This window comes from Panthera onca, chromosome C1 (assembly GCF_046562875.1).
Source record: "Panthera onca isolate mPanOnc1 chromosome C1, mPanOnc1 haplotype 2, whole genome shotgun sequence".
NCBI classification, from domain to species: domain Eukaryota; kingdom Metazoa; phylum Chordata; class Mammalia; order Carnivora; family Felidae; genus Panthera; species Panthera onca.
In genome coordinates, this window is record NC_138346.1 from 199633062 (window position 1) to 199659391 (window position 26330).

A 26330-nucleotide genomic window follows, 5' to 3' on the forward strand; every position below is an offset into this window, starting at 1 on the left:
CATGCTGCAAAAAGGAAGAGGTATCTTCGGCTAACGGAGAGGAAAGAAAGGAAGAGTGGGAGGGCCTATTAGATGCCATGCATTGGCTTAAGCACATTATTATTATTATGTACTTAATCTTCAGGATGGCTCAATGAAATTAGGGTAACGTCATTGTTTCCACTTCATTTTAAAATTTTTACTTTTTAATGTTTATTTTGAGAGAGAGAGAGACAAAGCATGAATTGGGGGAGGGGCAGAGAGAGAGGGAGACACAGAATCCGAAGCAGGCTCCAGACTCTGAGCTGTCAGCACAGAGCCCGACGGGCTTGAACCCACGAACCGTGAGATCATGACCTGAGCTGAAGTTGAACACTTAACTAACTGAGCCACCCAGGCACCCCATGTTTCCACTTTGTTTTGAAGTAAGCTCTGTGCCCAACGTGGGGCTCAAACTCACAACCCCAAGATCAACAGTTGCCTGCTCTTCCAGCTGAGTCAGCCAGGCGCCCCTCATTGTTTCTATTTTACAGACAAAGAAACCGAGGTTCAGTGGTTAAATAAAGTGGTTAATGTTTCCCAGCTAGTAAGTAATGCAGCAGGGATTTTAACTTAAATCTATAAGGCTTTCTTCTTCACTACACTGTCATTTAGTTTCAGGGAGACCCTGTGTTAGCATCTGAAGGAATTCTGATCATTTTAGAAAAACTAAATGAAAACAGAGGGAAAGTCAGGGAAATGATACCACTACTCTTCCTGGGTAGCAAGTCTCTGAGCCTCAAGCTCACAGCACCCAAGGTGCTTTGGGGAACGGTGATCTGGGGATTCTCAAGAGACAGGCCCTCCCTATTAAAAAGGACACTAGGGGAGCCTGGATGGCTCAGTCAGTTAAGCATCTGAATCTTGGTTTCAGCTCAGGTCATGATCTCACGGTTCGTGAGTTTGAGCGCTACATCAGACTCTGCTGACAGCATGGAGCCTGCTTGGGATTCTCTCTCTCCTTCTGCCCCTACCCTGCTTTCTCTCTCTCTCTCTCAAAATAAATAAATAAATCAACTTAAAAAAATTTTTTTAAAAAGGGGTGCCTGGGTGGCTCAGTTGGTTAAGCGTCCAACTTTGGCTCAGGTCATGATCTCACGGTCGGTGGGTTTGAGGCCTATGCTGGGCTCTGTGCTGACAGCTCAGAGTCTGGAGCCTGCTTCGGATTCTCTGTCTCCTCTTGCCCCTCTCCTGCTCGCACTCTATCATTCTCTCTCAAAAATAAATAAACGTTAAAAAAAAATTTTAATAAAAAAAAAAAAAAAAAAAGGATTCTAGCTAGATCTGAACACTTGACTACTGACCCTGGCTCTTAAGAACTATCTCTAGGAGGGATGAGGGAAGAGGGGAAGTTCCTCTTTTGGTCTTCAGGACTCCATGAAACTGGCACCTCTATTGGCCCCTGCTCATTTTCCCTGATCTTTTTTTCCCAACCCACCTGCTCATGTGTCAAGGCCCAGCCCAAACCATCTCTTCGGTTACTCTGGCTGACACCTCTCTCTCCAGGAAAGCCTGCATCACACTACTTCTTGCTTTAATTGCCCCCCACCCATCCAGAATACACCATATCTCATCCCTTGCGTGCATCCCTCATACCTAGCAGAACCGAGGGACAAAGGAGCATCTCTCTGAGCTCTCAAGTATGTTTCTAACAATCCTGAAAGAAATCTAGGATCGTCTTTCTTTTACAGATGGCAAAATTACAGCTCAGAGAAGTAAAATAACTTGCTCAAGGACACACAGCTAGTAAGTTGCAGAATCAAGAGTCAACTCAGTGCTGTCTCACTCCAAACCCAAAACACCTTCCTGTCCTCCTGCTCTTGCTGTCTAGCACAGACTGAGCACATAGCAGGGGCTCAAATCAACCGGACCAAGTAGGTGGATGCAGGCAGGTAACAGCGGGATCCACCAAGCAGAGGCGAACAGGCTGCAGGGCCTCCCACTTGGACTCGGCAGCCATTCTCAGCTGGGAGTCTCAGCCCTGCTACCAAGGGAGCTGCCCGTGGTGCAGCTCAGGTTTTCTTTTTCTTTTTCTTTCTTTTTTTTTAAGGCACTCAAGATATCAGCATAAAGGCCACAGAATGATTGCTCCAGCACTGCTGTCAATGATTCCAGAAGCATTTGCATGCAGTCCCTTCCACCCCCTCTTCTCTGCAGCTTTCCTGTTCTCACCTCACTCAGCAGAGAGCTAGGAGCATCAATCCTGACCTTATTATTTGTTAATTGCTTGCAGCACAATTAGCATCTAATTAATATAGAAACATAGATTTTTAGCACTCAGAAGAGCCCAGAAATGATCTAGATCAACCTATTCTCTTTTAGGAGACAAAAAAGAATCAGAGGTAGTATGGTTTGCCCAAGGTCAAACAGTAAGTCAGTGACAGATCTAGGACAGAATCGAAGTCAAGGCTCCTGATTCTCAGTCTACCTCCTCCTGCTTCCCCTCATCTCCTCTGCCACTAAGCCCTCTGAGGGCAGGGATCACACTTTCCTTTTGTCTTACTATCTTCTTCTGTCTCCAGTACACGTTTAGGGACACGCTGTCGCCTGAACAGCAACAGCTCTGTTCACCCGGAGTCCACCATGTACCTCATGGTGGACATCCCCCATCTCACCTGATTCTCACAACCACTTCGAGAGGAAGATGCCATAATGCCCATCCTAAAGATGAGGAAATGCAGGCCTAGGAAACTAAGAGCTACAATATGGAGAGATCCAGGATTTGAACACAAGCTTTTTGAGTCTAAAAAGCTTTCTATTCCTTCTATTCCACTTCATGCTCCCCCCACCTGCAGCCCCCATCCCACAGGCCTCCGTGGTCTGATTCCCTTTGCCCTTCCCATTTAAGCACTAGAGTGGCCCAGGGGGTTCCTCAGGATGAAGCTGGCAGAGGCGTCTTTTGAAAGCCAACTCCTATATCCATCAATCTTCCCTCCCAGAGACCTCCTCCATGCCCATAATCTCTTCCGTGTTCCCACCTGATCATGGTCAATATCGGCATCTCCTGTGATCACAATTCTCTTCTCAATCCGCGTCTCTGAAATCCCACCTTTTACAGTCTGAAACCAAAGGGAGGTAGTCATATGAGAAAGAAAGGAAAGGAGAAAAGGGAAAAAAACCCAGCAATAGTAAAAGATTAATCTGAAAGCTCTACTTCAAATTTTAATCTGCTGCTGGGTACTGTCTAGAATAGCTTTCTTACCCACTTGCCCAAACCCTTGGCTGCACCTACTAAAATGAGCACATCTCTATTCCCTTGGATTGCTAAGATCTTTAATAAGCAAAACAGAAAATCACAATTTGCTATTTACTTTTCCCTTTTTCTTCCTTGTAAATACCATAGATATTCAGTGAGTAAATAAAAAACAGGTAGGTTTTTCTTTTTGCTCTTTTCTGTATATTTTGATTATTTTCAAGGGGAAAAATCAGAAGACTGTGAACAAAAATGTCATGGAGCTTGAAATTAGGCTCTTTATTCTCAAGCATTTTCGTATTATTAATATCAAAAGATCCTCAAATAACCCCCTCAGAGTGGGTAGGTTTCCTTAAATAACAGATGAGGAAAACTAAGGTCTAGACACAGTAAGTAACTAACTTCTAGTCATCTGTGTATTGATACTAGAGCTTGGTCATAAATCTAGATTTCTTACTTACAAGAAAATACATTTTCCTCTAGTGCTATAGCAAACACGGACTGTTTGATTTTCAGGGAATAGTTCTGATTTTAGATAATTTGTGCTGTTTGTCCCCGTAAACAATGTTCTAATAATTCCAATATTTCAGTGGGCAAACTATAGTTCCCATGGCCTTGACGCTGGACATGATATAAAAACTCTCTGTTGGGCCCTGAGTTCTGATTTTTTACTTGGAAAACATAGCTGCATAATAATACCAATGACGCCTGTCCTTAAACTGACTTTTTCAACTTACATCCAGACAGGGTAGTGATCAGAGAGACGCACGTGTAAAGACAACAAGCACATATGACTTTACGAGACTACTCACTAGACTAGGACACCCTCAGGGTCTCCCTAGGTTTACCACTGGGGAAAGCAGCACGGCCTTTCCATCTGTGACAGTTGGAACAATTTGGCTCAGTAGGGATGGAGCTGGAAACCCTTGCTTACGGACCAGGGTCCTTCCTACAGAGGCACCACGCTTGGCATGCCACTGACTTCCAGAAGGAAGTTCTAACTGGTCTGTTACCTTGGTAATCTGAGTTGTGGTTGTACTGCTTGTGGTCTCAGATGTGATGGTCTGAGCTGTTAGCAAGACTCCTGGGTCCAAGTCTCCATTGCTATCATCAGTCTGCAGGAAAAAAAAACACAGCTCATCAACATGCCTCTCAGGAAGCCTTGTGGGCAAATGTGGCAGGAAGCAGTTTTGCTCTTTGGCTGTACATTCTAAAGCAAAAACCTAATTCCCTTACAGCGATCTCTTAATAAAGAAAACAATCCCCTGGCAACAAGGCTCCTTCTAAAAACGTTGGATGGTCAGTTTCCTTAGCACTGGGTCAGTGACAGGAGTGGATCAGAGAGAAGGCAGGAAAACAGCCAATGAGAGTGACAATGACCACACATGTGTATACAGCATTTTAGAGTTCACAAATGGCTTTCAAAACATTGTCTTTTAGGGGAGCCTGGGTGGCTCGGTCGGTTTTGCGTCCAACTTCAGCTCAGGTCATGATCTCATGATTTGTTGAGTTCAAGCCCCCTATCAGGCTCGCTGCTGTCAGCACAGAGCCTGCTTTGGATTCTCTGTCCCCCTCTCCGCCTCTCCCCTACTCGCTCACACTCTCTCTCAAAAATAAATAAACCTTAAAAAACCTTTGTCTTTTTTGATGCCCACACAAGCCCTGTGAAATCAACAGAAAGGGCAGAGACTCATTAGCATTCCCAGGTAAGAAAATGCAGGCCCAGAGAAGGCGAATGATTTGCTCAAGTACTCAAAACTTGTATGTGGCAGCTGTCCTCTCTACAAACCTGAAGCTCTTTACACACCATCTAAGGCAGGAGAAGTGTAAACTCTTGGGTGCTAAGGCATGGGTGGGTTCTGAATCATAGTGCAGAACTTTTCAGAAAGGACTGGGAAAGGTCCTTGCCAGGGCTTAAGGAGCCAAGGAATCTCAGGCTATCTTCTTTGAAAACTGAGATGGGAGACTGGAGCAAATAAGGTAGGAAATATCCCTTTAAGACACCACGGGAAGAAACCTACAAAATACCTTAATGACCCTTCTGACAACAAAACTAGTATTGAAATGGACCATCCTTATTAGGAAGGGTTTAAAAGTATTTAGAATGCCAGGCTATGAAACTAATCTACACAGAGAACAAGGGCTGCGGCTACTTCTTGTTTCTCTAGAGCTCACCACATTATGACCAAAACCAATGTATTATGATCAGGTTGGGAAATGACACTAGCAAAAAGGAAGAGAGGTGGTTATCAGTGGCCGTGGGCTGGTAGCAGGACTCAGAACTGCTGACAGCCCTGTGACTGGGATGGAAACAGAGGAGACTGGAAGGGTGGAGGCTGCTCAGAGCCAACACGCTGTCCAGAAAACAATGACCAGTAGGTTCTGGTATCGTACACGGGCTCAGAGGAGATTTAGAGAATTGCAATCATTCTCATAAAGAACCTGCGGTAAAAAAAAAAAAAGTGTTACATTACTATGTTTTTCTGCCTCTTTATTTATGTAAGTCATTTGTATTATAAGCAGAGGCCTCCAGCCTTTTTATGAACAGGACCACATTTCATTGAGGCAAACTTTGAGATATGGGGGGTGGGGAGGCCGGAGGAGCAGATAAGAATTAGGAAGAAGAGTTTCTGGCTGGAGTTGCCTTGCAGGTAAGAATCTAGACAAAACAAAGAGAGGGGACATGCCTGTGACACCTACATCTCACATAATCATAAATCATGCACATACATGCCAGCACCATGCTAGGTATATTGCTGGCTCGTTCGCTAACACTTTCTTCAGCCCAGACCCACTTATCTACCTTAGATTCGAACTAAACTATTATTTATTGTACTTCTACTATGTGCCAAGCACACAACGCAACTGTTAACTTAGTTAGTTGGGCCAGAGAAGTTCAATAATTTGTCAAGGTTCTATAGGCAATAAACGTTTGCACTAGAAGTTAGGGCCAGAAAACTTTTGGTCTGAAGACTGAGGTTTGGGTCCCAGCTCAGACCTAACTAGCTATGGGATTTTGGGCAAGTCCTTCTCTCTTCTCTGAGCTTTAGTTTTCTCGTCTATAACAGGCAATACTGTAAGATGGGCTCTGCCCCCACCATGGCATTATTGTGCAGATCTAAAGAGATCATAGAAGTACTTTATACATGATTATAAGAATATAAATTTGGGTGTGCTTGTTGATGCCTCAGTCTTAAGGTTAAGCCTCTGACCCTTGATTTCGGCTCAGGTCATGATCTCACGGTCTGGGAGATCAAGCCCCACATCAGATTCCTCACTGAGAGCAGAGAGCCTTCTTTGGGATTCTCTCTCTCTCTCTCTCTCTGCCCTTCCTCCCTCACTCCCTCCCTCCCTCTCTCTCTCTCTCCAAATAAATAAATTTTTTTAAAAAGAATATAAATTTGTGTGTCAGGAGGGCTAAACCTTTTTGAGAGCTCCACCTCTACTAAATCTGTGACTCTATCGTATTTTTCTACTTCCCACCGACTGCCTCCCTGCTTTCTGTCTCTGAAGAAGTGGAAGATGGAGGAGACTTTGTTATGATTTCTGACTTATACTCTTCCCACAAGTGGTCTCTTTCCTTTGACCCTTTAACCAATGTTTCCTTAAAATGGTATGGTGGCTTTGACAGCCGCTTATAAAGTTAAACATCCATTTATCCTATGACCTAGCAATTCCACTCTTAGGTGTTTACCCAAGATAAGTGAAGACATATGTCTACACAAAGACCTGCACATGAGTGTTTACAGTATCTTTATTCACATTTGCTCCAAACTGGCATCAACTCACATGTCCATCAACAAAGGAAAGGATAAACAAATTGTGGCACACTCAAACAATGGGATACTATTCAATAATAAAAAACAGCAAACTACAGACTCATATAACTTTGATGAACCAAACAAACAAAAAAACAAACAAAACCCATGTTCGGACACAAAAGTGTACTACTGTATACTTCCACTTATATGGAATCCAAGAACAGGTAAAATTAAGCTAAGGTGATAGAAATCAAAGCAGTAGCTGCCTAGAGGGGTAGGAAGCAACTAGAAGAGTTGAAGAGGGTTTCAGGAGTAATGGAAATGTTCTGTATCCCAAATGTGTCTGGTCACACAGGAATATACATCTGTGGAAATCAATCAAATTGAACACTTAAAATCTGTGCATTTCCCTGTACCTAAGTTTTTTTTTTTTTTTTTTTTTTTTATGTTTATCTATTTATTTTGAGAGAGAGAGAGGGAAGGGGCAGAGAGAGCCTGACACAGGGCTCAAACCCACAAACCGTGAGATCATGACCTGAGCCAAAGTCAGATACTTAACCAACTGAGCCAACCAGGCACCCCAGTGACAACTGCAACAACCCTAGGAGGTGGAACTATTATTAGCTCCATTTTACAAATGAGGAAACTGAGGCACAGAGTGATTAACTTGATTGCACACTAGTAAGTGATGGAGCAGGTTTAAACCCAGGAAATTTGATTGTAAAGTCAGTACTTTCCCCACTCTACTCTGCTGTCTAGCATGAGTAATGAGAAGTGATTTGTATTTTGGCCGACTTTCTTAAGCCTAATTAAAATGAAATAAGGGTAGATATATAACAATATAATATAGCAATAGCTACCATTTTTTAATACCTACTATACGCCAGGCAAATATTATCTTTACCTTAATAACCTTATAAATATATTTTTCAGACGAGAAAGCTAAGACTCAAAAAGTTTAAGTGACTTACCAAAGGTCACAAAGCCAGCAAGTGCTGGAATTAAGATCCAAGTCTAACTCCAAAGCCCACACGCTTTCTCTAGCACATGATGCTGCCTCTGTATTTCTCCTACATGTGAATATATTTTAAAATGACTGCTTCCTGGGGCACCTGGGTAGCTCCGTTGGTTAAGTGTCCCAACTCTTGATTTCAGCTCAGGTCATGATCCCAGGGTCATGGGATTGAGCCCTGCATCAAGCTTTACCCTGACAGCTTGAGATTCTCTTTCCCACTCTCCTTGCCCCTCTCCCACTTGCATGCACACACATACACTCTCTCAAAAACAAAAACAAAAGCAAAAAACAAAAACCTAAAATGACTGCTTCCTTTTCCTTTTTCTACAGGGGCTACACTCAAACCACGTGGGCTTCTGTGTGCAGGTTGGCCCTAACAACTTTCATGCATATGCTACAAAATTCACTTCAAAATGGAACAGGATGAAATGTCAGTCTCCTCCCACTCCTGACCACAGTCCTATAGTCCCAGATCCTTCACTGAGGCCACCACTGCTTTTGGGGTTTTTTTTTTTTGAGTACTCATTCATTCAGAGATAATATATTCATATATGAGCCGCCTCTTTCCCTCCTATAAACAGCATATTATTTATACCACATTCCACTATGCTTTTTAATCTATTAACTTATTACACAGATTATTTCCATCAGAAGCTTTTTTTAATAGCTGTGCCGAATTATATTAATTGTATATATCATAATTTATTTAACCTGTTCCCTACTGGTGGCTAGTTAGGTTGTTTCCATGGCAATGACAATTTAAAGAGTTTCCTACCATATGAAAGTAATTCTTACATCCTCTGGTTAATAACATGCACAATCTTAAAGTAATTTCCTATTCCTTCCTTTTTCAACCCCCTGCACTGCCAAGTCCTATTCATTCATTTCTGTCTCTCTTGACACAGTTCTTTCTTCTCATTTCCTCCAGCTACACTTCAGTTCTTTATAAGCATCTCCCCAGACTAGCTCTAGTCATATTCCTGTCCCCAGGCATCCCCCGACTTTAAAATATTCAGCACACAGCTTTAGGAATCATCTTCCAGAAATCATGCTTCAATGATGTTGCTTTACCACCACTGCTCAAACACTTTAAGCAGTCTTTCATTATTTATCAAACTCGAATTCCACACTCTAGACCACGAGAGAGAAGAGGGAAGCATACAAACATTAACTGAACATCCACGAATGTGCCAAACACTGTGCAGACATCATTTCACTTAATCCTCCCTCAAATCTTGCAATGGAATGTGATATTAGCCCCATTTTACAGCCAAGAAAACAGAGGGTTAGAGAGATTAGCGACTTGTTTAAAGTTATCCAGCTAGTATGTGGTTGAGCTAGGATACAATTTCTGTTTGTCTAATTGCAAAGCACATGCTTTTAATCGGCAAGTGACACTGTTTGCTAAAAGGGATATCTTCATCCAGTTCATAGTGTGAGAATTAACCATAAGGATTTAGGGGAAATCACTCAGCCAGAGCTTCGCACAGCTGCCTCGTTCCTGTCATGCAGGCTTCAACCAAAATGTGGCCTCCTCAGACAGGATTTTCCTGACTATGCCAGCCCCACAGGAACAACCTTTCATACAATCTCATATTGTCTAATTCTTTTTTTTTTAAGTTTATTTATTTTATTTTCAGAAAGAGAGTGTGTGCAAGTAAGGGAGGAGCAGAGAGAGAGAAAGAGAATCCCAAGCAGGCTCCCCGCTGTCAGTGGAGAGCATTATTTGAGGCTTGATCTTAAAAACCGTGAGATCATGGGGCACCTGGGTGGCTCAGTTGGTTGAGCTTCTGACTTTGGCTCAGGTCATGATCTCGTGGTCTGTGAGTTCAAGCCCCGCGTCGGGCTCTGTGCTGACAGCTCAGAGCCTGGAGCCTGCTTCGGATTCTGTGTCTCCCTCTCTGTTTGCCCCTCCCTGCTCATGCTCTGTCTCCCTCTCTCTCTGTCAAAAATAAATAAACGTTAAAAAAAAAAATTTTAGGGGCACCTGAGTGGCTCAGTCAGTTGAGCGCCCTACTTTGGCTCAGGTCATGATCTCACAGTCCGTGAGTTTGAACCCCACGTCGGGCTCTGTGCTGACCGCTCAGAGCCTGGAGCCTGCTTCAGATTCTGTGTCTCCCTCTCTCTCTCTGCCCCTCCCTCTGTTCACACTCTGTCTCTCTCTCAAAATAAAGACACAAAAATTAAAAAAAAACAACAACAAAAAACCAACCGTGAGATCATGACCTGAGCAAGATCACAAGTCGGATGCTTAACTGACTGAGCCACCCAGGTGCCCCTCGTATTGTCTAACTCTTTATCCTATTTTAGTTTCTTTATAGCATTTACCATGTCTGAAATTATACACTTGTTTATGTGTTTTGTTGTCTGTTTCTGACAACTATAACCAAAGTTCCAGACAGATCCTCTGTCTACCTTGTAGACTGCTTTGACCTAATACATAAATGCACTCAACAAATATCTGCTTATATTTGCTTATCAGTTTATAGAGGGAAAACTTTTTCTAACTTTTGGCTTCTGTGAATCAAAAAAAAAAAAAAGGGAAAAAACCTGATTCAACATAAAGCAACTCTTAGCTCATTCAAATTACCAACAATGAAGGAGAAATTTTGCTAAAAGTATACAAAATTTCTATTTAAATAAAAATTGTGAATACTTAAATTCTTGTGCGAGACCCTGAGATCAAGACCTGAGCTGAGATCAAGATTTAGGCACTTAACTGACTGAGTCACTCAGGTACCCCAATTCTTGTGTGGTTTTAAATTTAATTGGAATAAATGATAATCATCATAGCTGTTACTTATTTACACTTGCAGGCATGATGCTCAAGTCAAGTTCATACAGTATGTATCTTATATAATCTTCATAATAAAATCATGAGGCAGATATTAACATCATGGGCGGGGTGGAGGAAGAAGGGGAGGGGCCAATCAAGGCTCAGAGACATTCAATCACTTGCAGTAACTGAAGTGGAGAAGCTCCACTTTGTTTGATCCAAAGCCCATGTTCTTAACCATTACACAGACTGCCTTCCCTAATTGAATTGGGTGGATATCAGCAAACAGACGCAAGACAACTTCGCTTTTAATGAAGTACTTTGGGATATCCTTAGATCAGTAATCTCTTCTAAAAAGAATTACCCCAGAAAAGCCCAGCATTATTTGCAGCAAATAATTAGAGACTCTGTAAAGAAAGAAGGTTATTTATTATGTTTACTTCAGTCTTGGCTTCTGAAACATCACACCATGTCCTACCTGGGCAGCCTCATAAGTGATGGTCTTGGTCTCAGTGTGAACAATAGGGACATCTTTGGTTGGGATTTCGCTTTTCAAAGCACTGGCAGTATCTGAGATGGTGACAGTCTGAGTCTTCACCAGGGGAGGCTGTGAAGCAGTAAAGAAACAGAGTTACCAGAGTCTTCTGAAGGCTACAGAGAACTAATCTTCTGACATTGATCTGATCAAAGTGGTAGCTGTAATCAAGCAAAGGGCTAGCTCAGTCTCTGCCCGAGACTTGGACACTATTCCAAAGTAGCCTTGACAAGGTGTCCAATCATGAGGGATATTAAAAAACAGCATTACTGTAATCATTTTCATATGCTTAATGGAAAGCTGTAAGATCAGACAGTTATGATCGGTGATATGAAACACTTTAGACTGACCTTCAGAATTTGAATATAAAACTGTTTGCCAAACAGCAGTCACTTTTGTTTGTCCTTGTGACTGTGCCATTATAATTAACAAAATCGGTCGCATTTCCTCCACTAACTACAAATGGTACATGAAACAGCAGTGGCATTGGAGTGCATTATCCTGGAATTCATCAACTTCTTTCAAATCAATGTCAGACATTCACTTTGGAGTTCTTGAGAAGAAAAACAGTATTTGGAAAACTGGAAAGAAAATAATCACTTCTACCACCACCTGGTGATTAATCTCAGAATTTCAGAAGAATGAACATTAGTAGAATATCAAAGGCTTCTTGTCCATCAGCTCCCCTTCCAAAGTCTATGAATCACCCTAAAACTACCACTTGATTGTGATAAAGGTAAGTGGCCATCCACCTTAGCATAGGAGATTAGTGCCTATGAGCACGGAAGTCCTTGTGAGTGGGGTCAGTGGGAGTGGTGGGCTATACTATGCGGCTGCGATGCATAAATCATTATTTGGGGTCTGAAAGCACATAAACAAAAATCAGTTGCTTCTTTTAATTAAGAGTATTTGAATCTTTTGAGCATGGCCTCCGAACACTTAATGGCTCTTCATCATGGAAGTCTCAGAAATTCACCTCTTTATGTAGCCCATACTTGAACAAGGGAAAGAGGAAGCCACTTACACCAGCTTCATAAAGATAAACAGCTGGAATTCACCCCCAAGAATTTTGTTACGTCATCAGGGGAGAAAGCATTTCTAGCCACGGAGTTAATCCCTCTGAATACATTTATCTGTAGTAATCGAGGGCTTTAATTTTATTCTGTGATTCTGAAGAAAGCAGAGAGGCCACTGCCCTCATCATCACCACCACCACCACCTCCTCCACACAGCAGATTCTGGCCCTCTCCCAAAGTGAGTCATTAGACCTGCATCATTGAAATGGTTACTACCTGGAAACTTCGAATGAGGGTGGGGAACTGGTTACCCACACGAGAGTCAAGAAATGATCCATTGTGCTTTCCAAGTGGCTCTCCTGGTGTAACATGTTCTTCACTACTCTCTGCCTTTTTTTCACCAAGTTGCAGCTGAGAGGAAGCTGGTGATACTGAGAACTGTAAGACACCGGCCTGTTCCTCCACTCCTATACATTCCCCACTTGAGCCTCCCGGCATTTCCTTAATATCAAGATAGCCAGCTGCTCCCTGCTCCTTCTCTTCTGTCTCCTTGCTGCTTATGGAGAGGGAGCCAAACTCAAAGCTTTGTGGAGACTCCGACGGGGTGGTCATTTGGCTCTTACTAGGAATTAGTGAATGCTTGGGACCATCCCATTCAGAGTCAGGGCTGGTAGATGGCCCCTTTGTCACGGCAGCCACCTCCTCTGTGCGAATGCCGTTTATATTCTACAAATGAATGAACACATACAAAAGCAAGAAGATTAGGAATAAGTGGGGAATATTGTGAACTCTGAGAATCAACAATGATTTTTAAGAGGTCTAAAAAATATTACTACTAATACAAACCAAGAATCTTAGCTCCTGAGGTAGCCAAAAGGAAAAACTGCTGTTCACTAAACATATCCATGGCTTAAGCAGTTCCAACCTCATTTTGGTCGTATTTCTAGAACACTGGTAACCCGTGAAATAATTGCGATGTGCCTCACAGAGTACCGAGCACTTTGTATTACTGTGATCGTCCCTGTATAACACATACTCTTCATACTTAAAAGAGTTACTTTGCTATTCCTAAATACCTAACTCATTACTATGCACAGGGAACTGTGCAATTTGTGAGCCAATCAAAAGATACTCTCCAGTAGCCTGATCAGGTTGAAAAATGTCTCATATCTCCAAGCCGTAAATACCATCACATTAGCCCCTGAGGGAGAAGCTAACATCTTGACTTTAAACTAAAAGGTTCAATACATCCAGAACGAACTTAATGTAACCACTGTCATGACAGTAAATATCAAAAATAGTGAAGTGTTTCTTCACTGTAAACAGTGACCCAGCAGCTGAGATATATTTCTTCATAGATGAATGACATATCTCCAACCCCTAAGAGAAGTAAGTCCTGGAAACAGTTCCCTCCTGGGCTAAATGCCTCACACCACAGGAAAAAGATCTAAAATAAGTACTTCCAAGAGAATGTGGATGACAAGATAACATCACCGTGGATGCACATAATCCTAAAGTTTAAAGAAAGTTGCTGTGGGTAGAAGGGAAGGAATTCACATCAGTAAAAAACGAATATGAGTCATTTGAAAAACGAATAGTCTGACAGAAGCCAAATGTCATAAAAGTAAACATCTGCGTGTGCTCACCAGAAAGCCACTTAGGCCTGAAATTTTGGTTCAGATCAACTTACCATATTCCATACCACCTAGCAACTTAATAACTGAAAAGGACTCTTTTAAAAAGGTATTCCTGGAGTAAATGACACATTCCTGGTTCAGCTTACACATTTTCGTACTCAAATCATGTTAGTTACATATATTATATATGTTTTAAAAAAACACTGCTAGTCCTTAACTTGTAAACCAACCTACATTGTGATGAATACAAACCAGTGCCCTATTAAGGCAAGAAAGGACGCACTGCTCGAGAAACCTCAGTCCAACTTCACTTCTAAGCCATCTTGAAACAGTCAACTCAAGAGCATCTCAGAGTGGTACAAGTTGAATTTCAATTAGGCAGGTCTTTTGTGGACTGATTTGAATATTACTTAGGGCATGAAAAACAGGACTGAGAGATGACAACAGAAACTGCCTCTGTCTGCAGATGAATCAGAGATACACAAAATCTTGCTAAGAGTATTTGAATATCCTCCTATTTAAAATGAGAATAACACCTGGTTTGACTCATGGGGTCTGAAGATCAAATACGATAATAAATGTGAAAGCCCTTGGTAAATTCTTTTTTTTTTCTTCAATTTTTAATGTTTATTTATTTTTGAGAGAGAGAGACAGACGGACAGACAGTTTGTGAGCAGGGGAGGGGCAGAGGGAGAGGGAGACAGAATCTGAAGCAGGCTCCAGGCTCTGAGCTGTCAGCACAGAACGCAATGCAGGGCTCGAACTCACGAACCACAAGATCATGACCTGAGCTGAAGTCAGAAGCTTAACCGACTGAGCCACCCAGGTGCCCCTAGCACTTGGTAAATTCTAAAGTACCAGATAGATTCACTTAATTCAACCAACATTCTAAGCTCCTATAATAGTAAGGTCTGGGGACACTAAAATAAATTTGTTGTTATTATTTACACACTGTATTACTTTCTAGGGCATTTATCTCACCATTTCTTTGGAGTCAGACAAGCTGTTAGAGCTGTCCAAAAATAGATCAGCTGGTAATAAACAAATAGGCTTTCTCAAATTGCTATATGCTACTTCTAGCAATGTGAAGAGCATATCCAAACCCACTCACATGGAGAAAAACTTCATGGCTTTTCCAAACAAATTTGTCACAACTGAGGATGACTTATAACCAGGAAAATACCTAAGATAAACAAGTAAGAGCCTATTTTATACCAATAGGTATAAGTGACACATGGTGGTCTGTCATCAAGAAGCCATTTGTGAATAAACATTGCTTAGGCCAGCAACACCTGGTCCAAAGCTGCCTACTGTTGAGTAAAATTTGAGCAATCAGTTGTTTCAAAGCATATATACAGTGGACCACAGCTAAAAGCTGCAGCCATAGTAATAACAACAAATATTCACTGATCACTTAATAAGTGTTAGTCACTAGAAATAAAAGGAAAATTGATAACAGGTTATATCACTAATTAGAGCATTTTTACATATGGTCAGATCAACCTCCCAGTTGGCTCTGTTGTCCAGATCTCTTGGACACAGCCAACTACTTACTGGACATGCTCCCAGCCATATGGAATGCAATATGCCCCAATCTAAACTCATCTCTGCTGCTGCCTGGACCTGCCACCCCCACTTCTTTCATCATTTCTATTATATTGGTAAACGGCACCACCATCCATCCAGTCTTCCATGCCAGAATCCTGAAATCATCTTCAATGCCTTTCGTACACACATCCACCAACCCCCAGAGATTACTCAATCAAGTCATTTCCATTCCATTTTAATATCGCCCTTATCTACGTGCTTGTTTCTATTCCCTCCTTTACTACCTTCATTCAGGCTCTTGTAATGCCACACCTACCTTACTACTAATGCCATGAACAGTTTTTCTTCTTTGCTTTTTTCCTTCCTTCTTTCTCATCTCAAACCTTCCTTGAACACATCCTCTATTCTGCTGCTAAAGTGTTTATTTCTAAAATGAAACATTGCAAACTCTATTCTGCAGCTTAAACCCCTTCAAATAAAATAAAATAAAACAACAAACAAAAATCCTTCAGTGGTTCTTCACTGCCTTCTGGTTAAAGCTCAGACCCTTTAGTAAGACATAGAAAATACTTTATTTAACCAAGAGTCAGATGCTTAACCAACTGAGCCACCCAGGTGCCCCAACATAGAAAATACTTTAAAATATGACTCCTGCCTCTCTTTCCAGCTTCACTGTGCTGCACCTTCACAGACATCCTTCTTTCCATTAATTCAAAACTATTTGCAGTTCCTAGTACAGGGCATGATTGCTTTTGCCTCCCTGCCCTTGCAAATATTGTCAATATTTTTCCTTTTGCCTGGAAGTCCATGCTCAGCTTAAGTATCAGTTCTTCTGGAAGTCTCCCCACTGGCTGCTTAAAGTATGGTTAGATATTATTCCTCTTTTGTTCCTATTGCACCTTGTTATTACTGGTTTAGTAATCTATTTTTCCCATTAGACTGTGAGTTCCTTGGGTGTGTTGAGGGAGATAAGGACTTCCTATGTTACTTAGTTCTGTATCTCTTTTGTTCAGTTTTTGTCACATAATAGATATTCAGTAAAACTTGTCAAAAGTATATTCAATAAATCCAGGTGACTTGAGAACTTCTGTCTGGTCTCGTGCTATTCAAAAACTGAAAAAGTGTGTTCAGAAAGAACATAAAAAGTGGCTAACTTGACCAGACCCACTGTCTAGTCCAGCATTTTATCTCCTATACCAGTAAAATAAGAGGAAAGTGTTATTCATGTTCACCACATGCCAGGTATTGCACTGGTCACTTTAAAGTTTATTTATTTTGAGAGAGAGCGAGAGAGCAGGAGAACGGCAGAGACAGAGGGAGAGAAAGAATCCCAAGTAGGTTCCTCACTGTCAGCGCAGAGCCCGACGCAGGGCTCAAATTTATGAACCCTGAGATCATGACCTGAGCAGAAATCAAGAGTCAGATGCCTAACTGACTGAACCACCAGGCACCCCTGAGCTAGTCACTTTAACACGTTTTCTCACTTAATTTTCAACAACCTCACTATGAAGTAGTCACTATCTCTATTTTATAGATGAAGAAATGGAGAGGTTAAACAACTCAGAGCTAGTTAAGTGACAAAGCTAGGGTTTAAACTCAAGTTGGTTTCTGGTTCTAAAGCCCATTTCTTCCCGTGGCAACAAAGTATTTACTTGAAGTAGGACCAGAGGACACGTCCTATTATGTTCAAAACAATATACACCAAACCTGACTATACTCTTAAGAAGTACAAAGACTGTCCAAAGTCCCCTTAGCAGGGCCTGATTTTAGTGGCCAACACTACACTTTTATTTTATTTTAATTTTTTTTTTAAGTTTACTTATTTGAGAGAGAGACAGAGCAAGAGCAAGAAAGCAGGGGTGGGGCAGAGAGTGAGGGAGAGAGAGAATCCCAAGTAGGCTCCACACTGTCAGCACGGAGCCCCATGCCAGGCTCGAACCCATGAACCATGAGATCATGAGATCATGACCTGAGCCAAAATCAAGAGTCAGACGCTTAACCAACTGAGCCACCCAGGCACCTCTAATACTTTTAAAAATAAGGATAAGTCTGAAAAGCCAGAAGAATAGATTGAGGCAAAAAGAAGACATAAAATCTCCATGACATAAGATTCCCAAACTTTGACAAATAACCTAAGTGAGGAATTTTAACTGATAGTGTTGTGCCTTTAGCTATGACCATCAGCAAAGGCTACTGGATTATATAAGACTACACAACTGCATATACCAAATGGGCCTGGAAACTTAAAAAGAAATTTTTTTTAATGTTTATTCATTTTTGAAAGACAGAGATACAGCACAAGCAGGGGTGGGGTGGAGAGAGAGGGGGACACAGAATCTGAAGCAGTAAATGGGCCTGGAAACTTTAAAGGAATCTTCTCAGGGTATGAACAAATATAGGCCTTTGTGTGAACATCCCACAGTAACTGACAAAATTGAGACTTAATTGTGATCCAAAGGTGTTCATGTAGATGCTGTTTATCTGGACTGCTGGGGGATCTAGAAGGAGAGAGACGCTACAATAGGAAGACCAGTTGCCTGTACAAAGTACTGCTGGGCAATGTAACTGGTTTCAGGAATATGAGAAGGAAGAATGTTAGAGAAATATTTAATTGAGAACACTATTTGAAAATTTTCAATTTTATTTGAAAAGTGAATGGTTCCTGCTAAGTATGAGAATTCACTATTTTATTTGGGGGGAAGAAAAGAGTTTTTTCCCAAAAGGGTTTCTCTTGAAAAGTTTTTTTTTTTTCAGAAGGATTATGTCTCAGGATCATCAAACCTTTGCAGGCATGTGCCCTTGTGAGTTCTAAATGACGTCTCCCTTGACTTAAAAATCCCAGACATCGTTAAGAGCAAGATATGGGTGCCCCAGGTATTTTGCTGCCACCCCATTAAATGCAACCCAGTCTTTTTCTTTTCAGTTATTTTTTTTTTTTTACATTTTACTTATTTTTGAGAGAGAGAGAGGGACAGAGCACAAGTCGGGGAGAGGCAGAGAAAGAGGGAGACACAGAATCCAAAGCAGGCTCCAGGCTCTGAGCTGTCAGCACAGAGCCCAACATGGGGCTCAAACTCACAAACCGTGAGATCATGACCTGAGCTGAAGTCGGACACTTAACCGACTGAACCATCCAGGCGCCCCATCTTTTCAGTTATTTTTGAAGCAAGGTATTTGTATATTAGACCAATGAAAGAACCACAGTTATGCTTATAAAAGCATCTTATCCTATAAGCCTCACAAGGAAAATAAATCCTAAAAATCTTCCTAAAACTTGGCCACATAAGAAAAAAAAAAGCATATTAAGTTTTCTCTGGAGGGTCCACGCTTTTCCCACACACATTTGTTTCCTGTCTCAGTGAAGACCAATTTTACCTTTGGGCGGGCAAAGGAAAAACACTTCATTTCTGTATTAAAAGGAAGAAAAGAACCTGCTGTTGTCTCATTTTATCTTTCTATATATTAAAATTCTGGGTACACAGATAAGGACCATCACTGCCAACCTTGCCATGTGATTTCAGGGGACTACTTTCACGTCAGGACCATGATTGGATATTGGAATGAAGATGAAACTCTCCCCTTAAGTAAAAAATAAAAATTATATTTTCCTATGTGTATAACTAAACATATGAAAAAGACTTCAAGGGATATTAAATATCAGTAGCAGTAGAACTGCAAATAATTTTTTTTTAATTTTTTAAATGTTTATTAATTTTTGAGAGAGAGAGAGAAAGAGAGAACAGGGGAGGAGCAGAGAGAGAGGGAGACAGAATCCGAAGCAGGCTCCAGGCTCTGAGCTGTCAGCACAGAGCCCAACGCGGGGCTCGAACTCACAAGCCACGAGATCATAACCTGAGCTGAAGTAGGACGTTTAACAGACTGAGCCACCCAGGCGCCCCAATTTTTTTTTTAACGTTTATTTATTTTTGAGACAGAGAGAGCATGAACAGGGGAGGGGCAGAGAGAGAGGGAGACAGAATCTGAAACAGGCTCCAGGCTCTGAGCTGTCAGCACAGAGCCCGACGCGGGGCTCGAACTCACAGACCGTGAGATCATGACCTGAGCCGAAGTCGGACACTTAACCGACCAAGCCACCCAGGCGCCCCCCCAATTTTTTTTAAAGTAAGCTCTGTGCCCAATGTGGAGGTTGAACTAACAACCTCGAGATCGAGTTGAATGCTCTACCGACTAAGCCAGCCAGGTGCCCCAAGAATTGCAAATAACTTAATTTCTCTCTTTGTGTTTTTTCATACTTCCTAACCTTTCTAAAATGATATGCATTACTTTTATTATAAAAAATGTTACTAAATTATTTTCTTATGCAACCTTTTATATTTGGCTCCATAATGAAATGATCTGCAAAACGTGGAGTCTGGTAATCAATTTATGAAGTGCTGATAAATCCTTAATGTCCTCCAACCCTTTAAAAACAATTAAAAATAAACCGTAACAGTTTCCCAAAAGAAAAAGTCGTTAATGGAAAGAATGATAATGTAAGCAACTGGTAACTAATATAAACCTTTTCTTTTATAAGGAGAATATAAAATAAAACCTTAGTAATTTAGCAAGTGGATTTTGAAAGTCAAAGTCAATGACTGTGGACTTAATGTATCTGGGTGGAAAAGAAATAGTTCAAATTTAAGGTGTAGCTTCATTATATTTTGTTTAATGTTTTCTGAATTAAGGATGACAGGGATATTCTCAGGAATGTGAATGAAAATATGGTCATGTCTGTGATTTAATTCCTTAGTAGATTTTCTTATTAGATAACCTGCCTCTGAAACAAGTAAAGACATGCAAAAAAATTATCATTCTCTTGCCAGTCATGATAGCAACTGGGAATATAAAATGTTAAAAATCAAAGAATCCTAAAACTTGATCTGAACAGTAACTCTAGATTAGTGACATATACTACAAATCAACACTATGATTCTTCATATCAGAATGATCTATATTTTTCTTTTTTTGTCTAAGGGCTCTGCACTTGAGGCTTAAATCTTGTTTTACTGAAATCAAGTAGAAGACATCAGAATGACTGAACAAATTCAATAAGCAGTTGTTTAATTGCCATCTCAGAAGAGAAAACACTTTTAGGTGATTTGAGGATAAATGAAAGAAAGAAGTGATCCAATCTCTAGGGTATTTAGATTTAGTTGAATGAAGATACTGACAATGATACGTATGGATGGCAGTCAAATATATTTATATAAGATAATATGTCTTATGGTGGTAGCAATGGTAGAACCCTGGGGAGAAGGCAAACTTTTATCAGAGCTGGTCTCAAGCTTAATTACAGTGTTTTAATTTTTTGGTGCATTCTTAGATATTATAATATTACACTAAGCACCAAAATAAGCCAGTCAGTAATGTTATTGAGCCCACATAAACAGAATTAGATAGTTGGCAGAAAATTTTCGAAAGAAAGAAGAAAATAGTCATGTCAGTTATAAAGCTAACTTCTAATGAGAGCCTTGGAATCAATACATGTTTAATTTTAAGTCTGCAAAAAAATGCTTTTCCGTAATATTCTATTCAATGTTTCCAGAGATTTATCCTTAGAATACCTGTGAAAATTTTATCTTCATATATATGCATGTTCAAATAGACAGCATAGACTAATAAATATGGGTGTTCTTACTTACTAAAATTATACAATACAGATTTTAAGAGAGGGCCATTAACATGCCGAGGTGACATTTTACTTTATTGAATCGACTAAATTGTAAGTAGGAAACACAAATAATAACTGCAAAAAATTCTTCATAGTCCAGCCACACCAAAATACAAATTCTGCCACTAAATTGCATAAATACCCTGGTTAATACACTTTACCAACACCATCTTAAACAATCTCAAACACTACTCCAAATCAGTAAGAGTTTCACACTGACATAAATATACTTAGGGACTTGAGTACAGAGTACCAAAAATATTGGTACTTTTTTTTTTGATGAAGAACAAATAATTACTAGAGTCACAAAATGTCATTTGGTTTGACAATGAAGTGTTTTTCATTTGTTTGCTTCTGGATACCAATCTAGTTTTCTTCTGATCTTCCACAAAAGTTTTGATTTAATTAATGGGACTTTAAGCTATTGATCTATCTAAACATTCCCAGTATATATGTAAAGGAAGCTACTAATTATTTTCTTCTAAAAAGTTTAATTCTTGGGGGTGCTTGGGTGGCTCAGTCGGTTAAGCATCCGATTCTATCTCGGCTCAGGTTGTGATCTCACAGTTCTTGGGATCAAACTCCATGTTGGGCTCTGCACTGACAGTGCAGAGCCTTTTTGGGATTCTCTCTCTCCCTCTCTCTCTGCCTCTCCCTTGTGCCTGCTTGCTCTCTCTCTCTCTCTCTCTCAAAAATAAACAAACTTTAAACGTTTAATTCTTTTTATTGAATGATTTTAATATCGAAATCAGATTATCCCCAGGGCCAAATAAAGCCCTGAGATCCTGGTCTCAACAATAGGCAAGGCCTCACTTCTCATCCTTATCTTTTGTTTTATATAGACTGAGAGAAATCCTGTTTCAGGTTCTGGGATATTCTGCAGGACTCAACCCAGGGGATTTAACTTAAGATAAATGGAATCCAGCAGTATAAATAAATTCACTAGTGGCTTAAGGATCTTAGAGAACCATTTCCTTTTTTGCAAACCATTTTTTTAAGTTAATTTTTTTTATTTTGAGAGAGAGAAAGAGCAGAGGAAGGGCAGAGAGCGAAGGAGAGACAGAATCCCAAGCAGCTCACAGTGCAGAGCCCAACGTGAGAGCAGAAATCAAGAACTGAATGCCTAGCCAACTGAGCCACCCACATACCCCAAGAACAATTTTTAACACTCAGTTTTATAAATCATCAAGGTCTCACAAATCCCAATCTTCTCCTTAATTCACTCTCTGTAACTTTTACCACATTTTCATTTGGGGACTGAGTGACTTAGGAGACAGCTGTGGCACGAAAGAATGTCACTGGACTATAACAGCGAAGACCTGGGTTCTAGCTCTTTCTTTCACTCACAAACTGCTTGTTCTTGGGCAGATCTCTCAACCTCTGAGACTCAGTTTCATCTTGTGAAGCAAGAACATCACTGTTATGGTTACTATGAAGGTTCACCGTACAGGTGTTCAAAATGAAGTGATAGGCAAATACTAGATACTATTTGTCTTTGTACTTTATTTCTTAAAACATTACTTTTTGCAAAGAAACATGAACCAGAGCAATAAAGACACCTAGTGCCTACATGGAAGTGTTTCTTGAGCACCCGAGTGGGCCAACCCTATAGATTTAACTAAGGCTGGTCTTCTTTCCGCTTACCAAGTTCTCAGCCAGGTTCTCCTAATACTTTAGAGAACATCACCAGATAGAATTTTGCGGAAAGAAATCGTGATAGAATATAAGAATTAAAATGAGAATACTTAATAAATATTCCTGAGCCAAGGTCCTCATGAAGAACACTAGATAGGCCACTTTTAATAGTTTTGACATATACACTGTTAAGAAAGAAAATTAGGAAAAACATTTCTGAGTAGTCACAAAATTTATAACCATTTTAAAGCTTCACAGATTTACTTGGTTTCTAAGGCGAAATCGTATCTATGTTACCACCCACATATTTTGCTTCCTGAAATCATTAAATTTTTTGTATAAAGAGTCTAAGATTTAGCATACTATCTCCATAGTCATTTTACACAATGGAATCCTAAAACCACCACATCTATTAACTTACTTTTGGTTTTCACATTCTCTTCATTGGTTTGTGTTTTTGTTTTTTGTTTTTTGTTTTTTAATTTTTTAAGTAATCTCTACACCTAAGGTGGGGATCCAACTCACAACCCCGAGATCAAGAGTTGCATGTGCCACAGACTGAGCCAGCCAGGGGCCCCTCTATTTTACCATTCCATCAAGTAAACAGAGTTATGGGACTGGCCCTGTATATACTACTTAATGATATGACCAGTTCTGTAATATTACCATCTTTGCAGTGACTTTGTGGCCTGTTCAAATGCAAATACCTCGGGGAAAGTTAATACATTAAACTTTTATTAGTGTTTCTGTACAGAAAAAGGGGATTTGGATATTTGTTAGACTTTTTAATAAGATTTATATAATTAAAAAAATAAATTTGTTAAGAAAAAGGGAGTGAGCAGAAGGTGGCAGTAGGAATGAGGGAGAGAGTTGTGCACAGACACACATACACCCACACAGCACATTACCCTTGCTTTGCAAACCCAGTAAGAAATGCTTTGCACTGCAAATGCCCACAGAACCAGCAGGAATCGAGGTTATCTTGCTAAGCACAGAAGGAAGATACCCAGCAGTAGAGTCCAGCTCCTGGTTCTTTACTAAAGTAAACAATAAATATTACAGTCACTTAACGTATCAACAGTCTATTTAAATAATACCCCCAAATGGTCTGCAACATGCAAACTAAAAAATGTAGAATCCAACCCTGATAAGATCAGTTAATTGCGAGTGCTTTGTTTCTACATTCTTCTCTTTAACAAAACATGGCAAGTTTATGTTTCAGCAAAGAATGCTTTAAATGCCTTGGGGAAAAGCACTAAAAAACAAAACATGTATCTTTATACATTAATTTTGTATCAATATTTGTAATCTTATTCCTTTTTTGAAAATTAATAATATCAGTCTTTCCTATGGTTGTATAATAATCAGTTGGAACATCAACCTGGTGATTAAAAAAATTTGTTAAAACAAATGCTTTTATATGGGCACTTGCAATAAGAGATAAATCAGATGTGGTAATAGCTTCTTTTGTAAAAGCCATGTGTAAACAGCACATAAAGATGACAAGTCAAGCAGCAATAGCCCATTCTTCAGCCAAAAAAGGAAACAAATGAAGAAAGAACAAAATTCACCAAAAAGAAAATCATCTGCTGCCTCCCCAACCCCCAAAAAGCCTCATAAATAATAGTTTTGGTACATTTTCAGTGGAAAATTCAGGCCAACTGATAGTTTGAAAAAGGACATTAGAATCACAAACACTCAGGATGGGGATAAACTAACAACAGAGTAACCATGTGGCTAGCAAAAGATGATTTAAAAATTCTATCTTTCCTCCCTAGTGTGCCATTCTTTATCTTGCAATACACTTCTCTTCATTCTAAATTTTCTCTCTTGGCTATATCCACCCCCACTTTTTTTTTTTTTTTAAATAAGGTTTGTATGCTATTGGTCCCTAGCTAGAAATACATCCTTGTAGTGCTCACTAGCTTCTCCACAAAATTTGAGTCATTTTCATGGTCCATTGCTATTCTCTGGCATATAAAGATTATATCTGGATAAAGGAGCTTACTTAGGAGAAGTTGGCCTTTATTAAATTACAGTTGGTAAAACTGCTTATTATGAGAAAATCACTCCGTAACGCAGCCTCTCACAAATGCCAGCAAATGAAATTGCCAATAACAATGATCCTTCAAACATAGTTTTTATTATTTCCTTAATAGTGCTGTTATTAGATTATCCCCAGAAAAGGTGACTGTAAAAGCAAACAGCTTCAAAATCAATGCCTGATGCAAAATTTTAACTATTAGGTAATAGAAAATTTTGCCTTAACACTGCACTCACCAGCAAGGACTCCACAGATCAAATGAGTGTTCTCAAACCTGAATAGAGCTATAGAAGTCAAAGTTTTCAGCAAGTATTAAAAATTATACTAAACATGTCTAGGAGACCAGAAGCCTTTGGTTGGTCAATTTTATTTCATTATACTAAGAAGGGCTGAGATAGAGAAATGGAGATGAAGAGGAAGAAGTTATAACCAGTACAAAAACTCTGATCATTTAGTATGGAACACAATTAAATATATTTGGCAGGATTTCTCAGAAGTCCCAATTCCAAAAATTATTAAAGGCATGATAAACACTTAAACACATTATGCTCCAATTTAACATCTAGAAAACAGCATCTCGATTCCACGGAACTAAGTACAACAGAAAACTCTAATTAGATATTAACTAGCTGTGCTTTCTCTCCCTGAAAAATCCTATAATAATGAAAATGACTTTCCATGTTAACATTTTCAACAAATTCCTAAAAAGAACATGGCTTTGAAGAAACACTTCGAAATTTTTAGACTACTCAAACATGGCCACAAGCACATACTTCAAGCTGGTAAACAGACCACTTCAAAATGTGGAGTGTTGGTTTTCAGTAATTACCTGGATAATACAGTAGAATCTAGGACTGAGAGTAACATAAGAGATAAGGTTTACCCAAGGTGAAGCGAAAGACAAAGCTCTATACCTTCTGTTAATTCCACATCACGGGAGCAAGCTCTCCGCACACCCACATATCCATTCCCACTCCATTCTCCGCCCTTCACTAGGATCACAGTGGCAGTACTGGATGGTTAATAACCACTAATTTGTAGAGTGCTTTTTGAAAAAACAAAAGACAAACTCAGCATATTAAAAATGCTTCTAACAGATGTGACAATTACATGTGTTGTAGTGACTGATTAAGACGGTTAAAAAAAGTTATTTTTAAAACTTGGTATAAATAAGTCAAATGAGTTCCAAGCTGGTTTAAAACATTAATATTCTGAGAACTGAACACATGCCAAGGTTATCTCTGCTTTAGGACTGAGCAAAATACAATTCCTGGGACACAGAAAAGAGTGAAAATACAGAAAAACAAGGGAACTTCTCTAGAAAGACTGGCTGACAGTATTTCTTGCAGATCCCCTAAAACAGAGGTTCCTTTTCCTTTTCTTTTTTTTTTTTCTTTTTTTTCTTTTTTTTTTTTTTTTTTTGGTAGTGGGACTATGTACTGCCTTGCTGGCTCCTATTTCCTTAATGACTACTATCAACC

At 39.9% G+C, this 26330-nt stretch overlaps 1 protein-coding gene across 14 annotated transcripts in view; it reads right to left on the minus strand.

Annotated features, from left to right (window-relative positions):
* The window catches only part of EPB41 (erythrocyte membrane protein band 4.1), a 200706-nt gene that overhangs the window by 4219 nt on the left and 170157 nt on the right, over positions 1-26330 (minus strand). For 10 of the 14 annotated variants that reach the window (XM_078452147.2, XM_060623422.3, XM_060623423.3 and 7 more), the window contains 3 exons: positions 11242-11370; positions 4225-4326; positions 2997-3077 (listed from right to left, as the gene is read on the minus strand). In XM_078452147.2, the coding sequence (XP_078308273.1) occupies positions 2997-3077; positions 4225-4326; positions 11242-11370 (312 nt within the window). Of the gene's footprint in view, positions 1-2996; positions 3078-4224; positions 4327-11241; positions 11371-12590; positions 13041-26330 lie in introns of those variants that run through there. The other 4 variants (XM_060623415.3, XM_060623414.3, XM_078452144.2 and 1 more) reach the window with 2 other exon arrangements.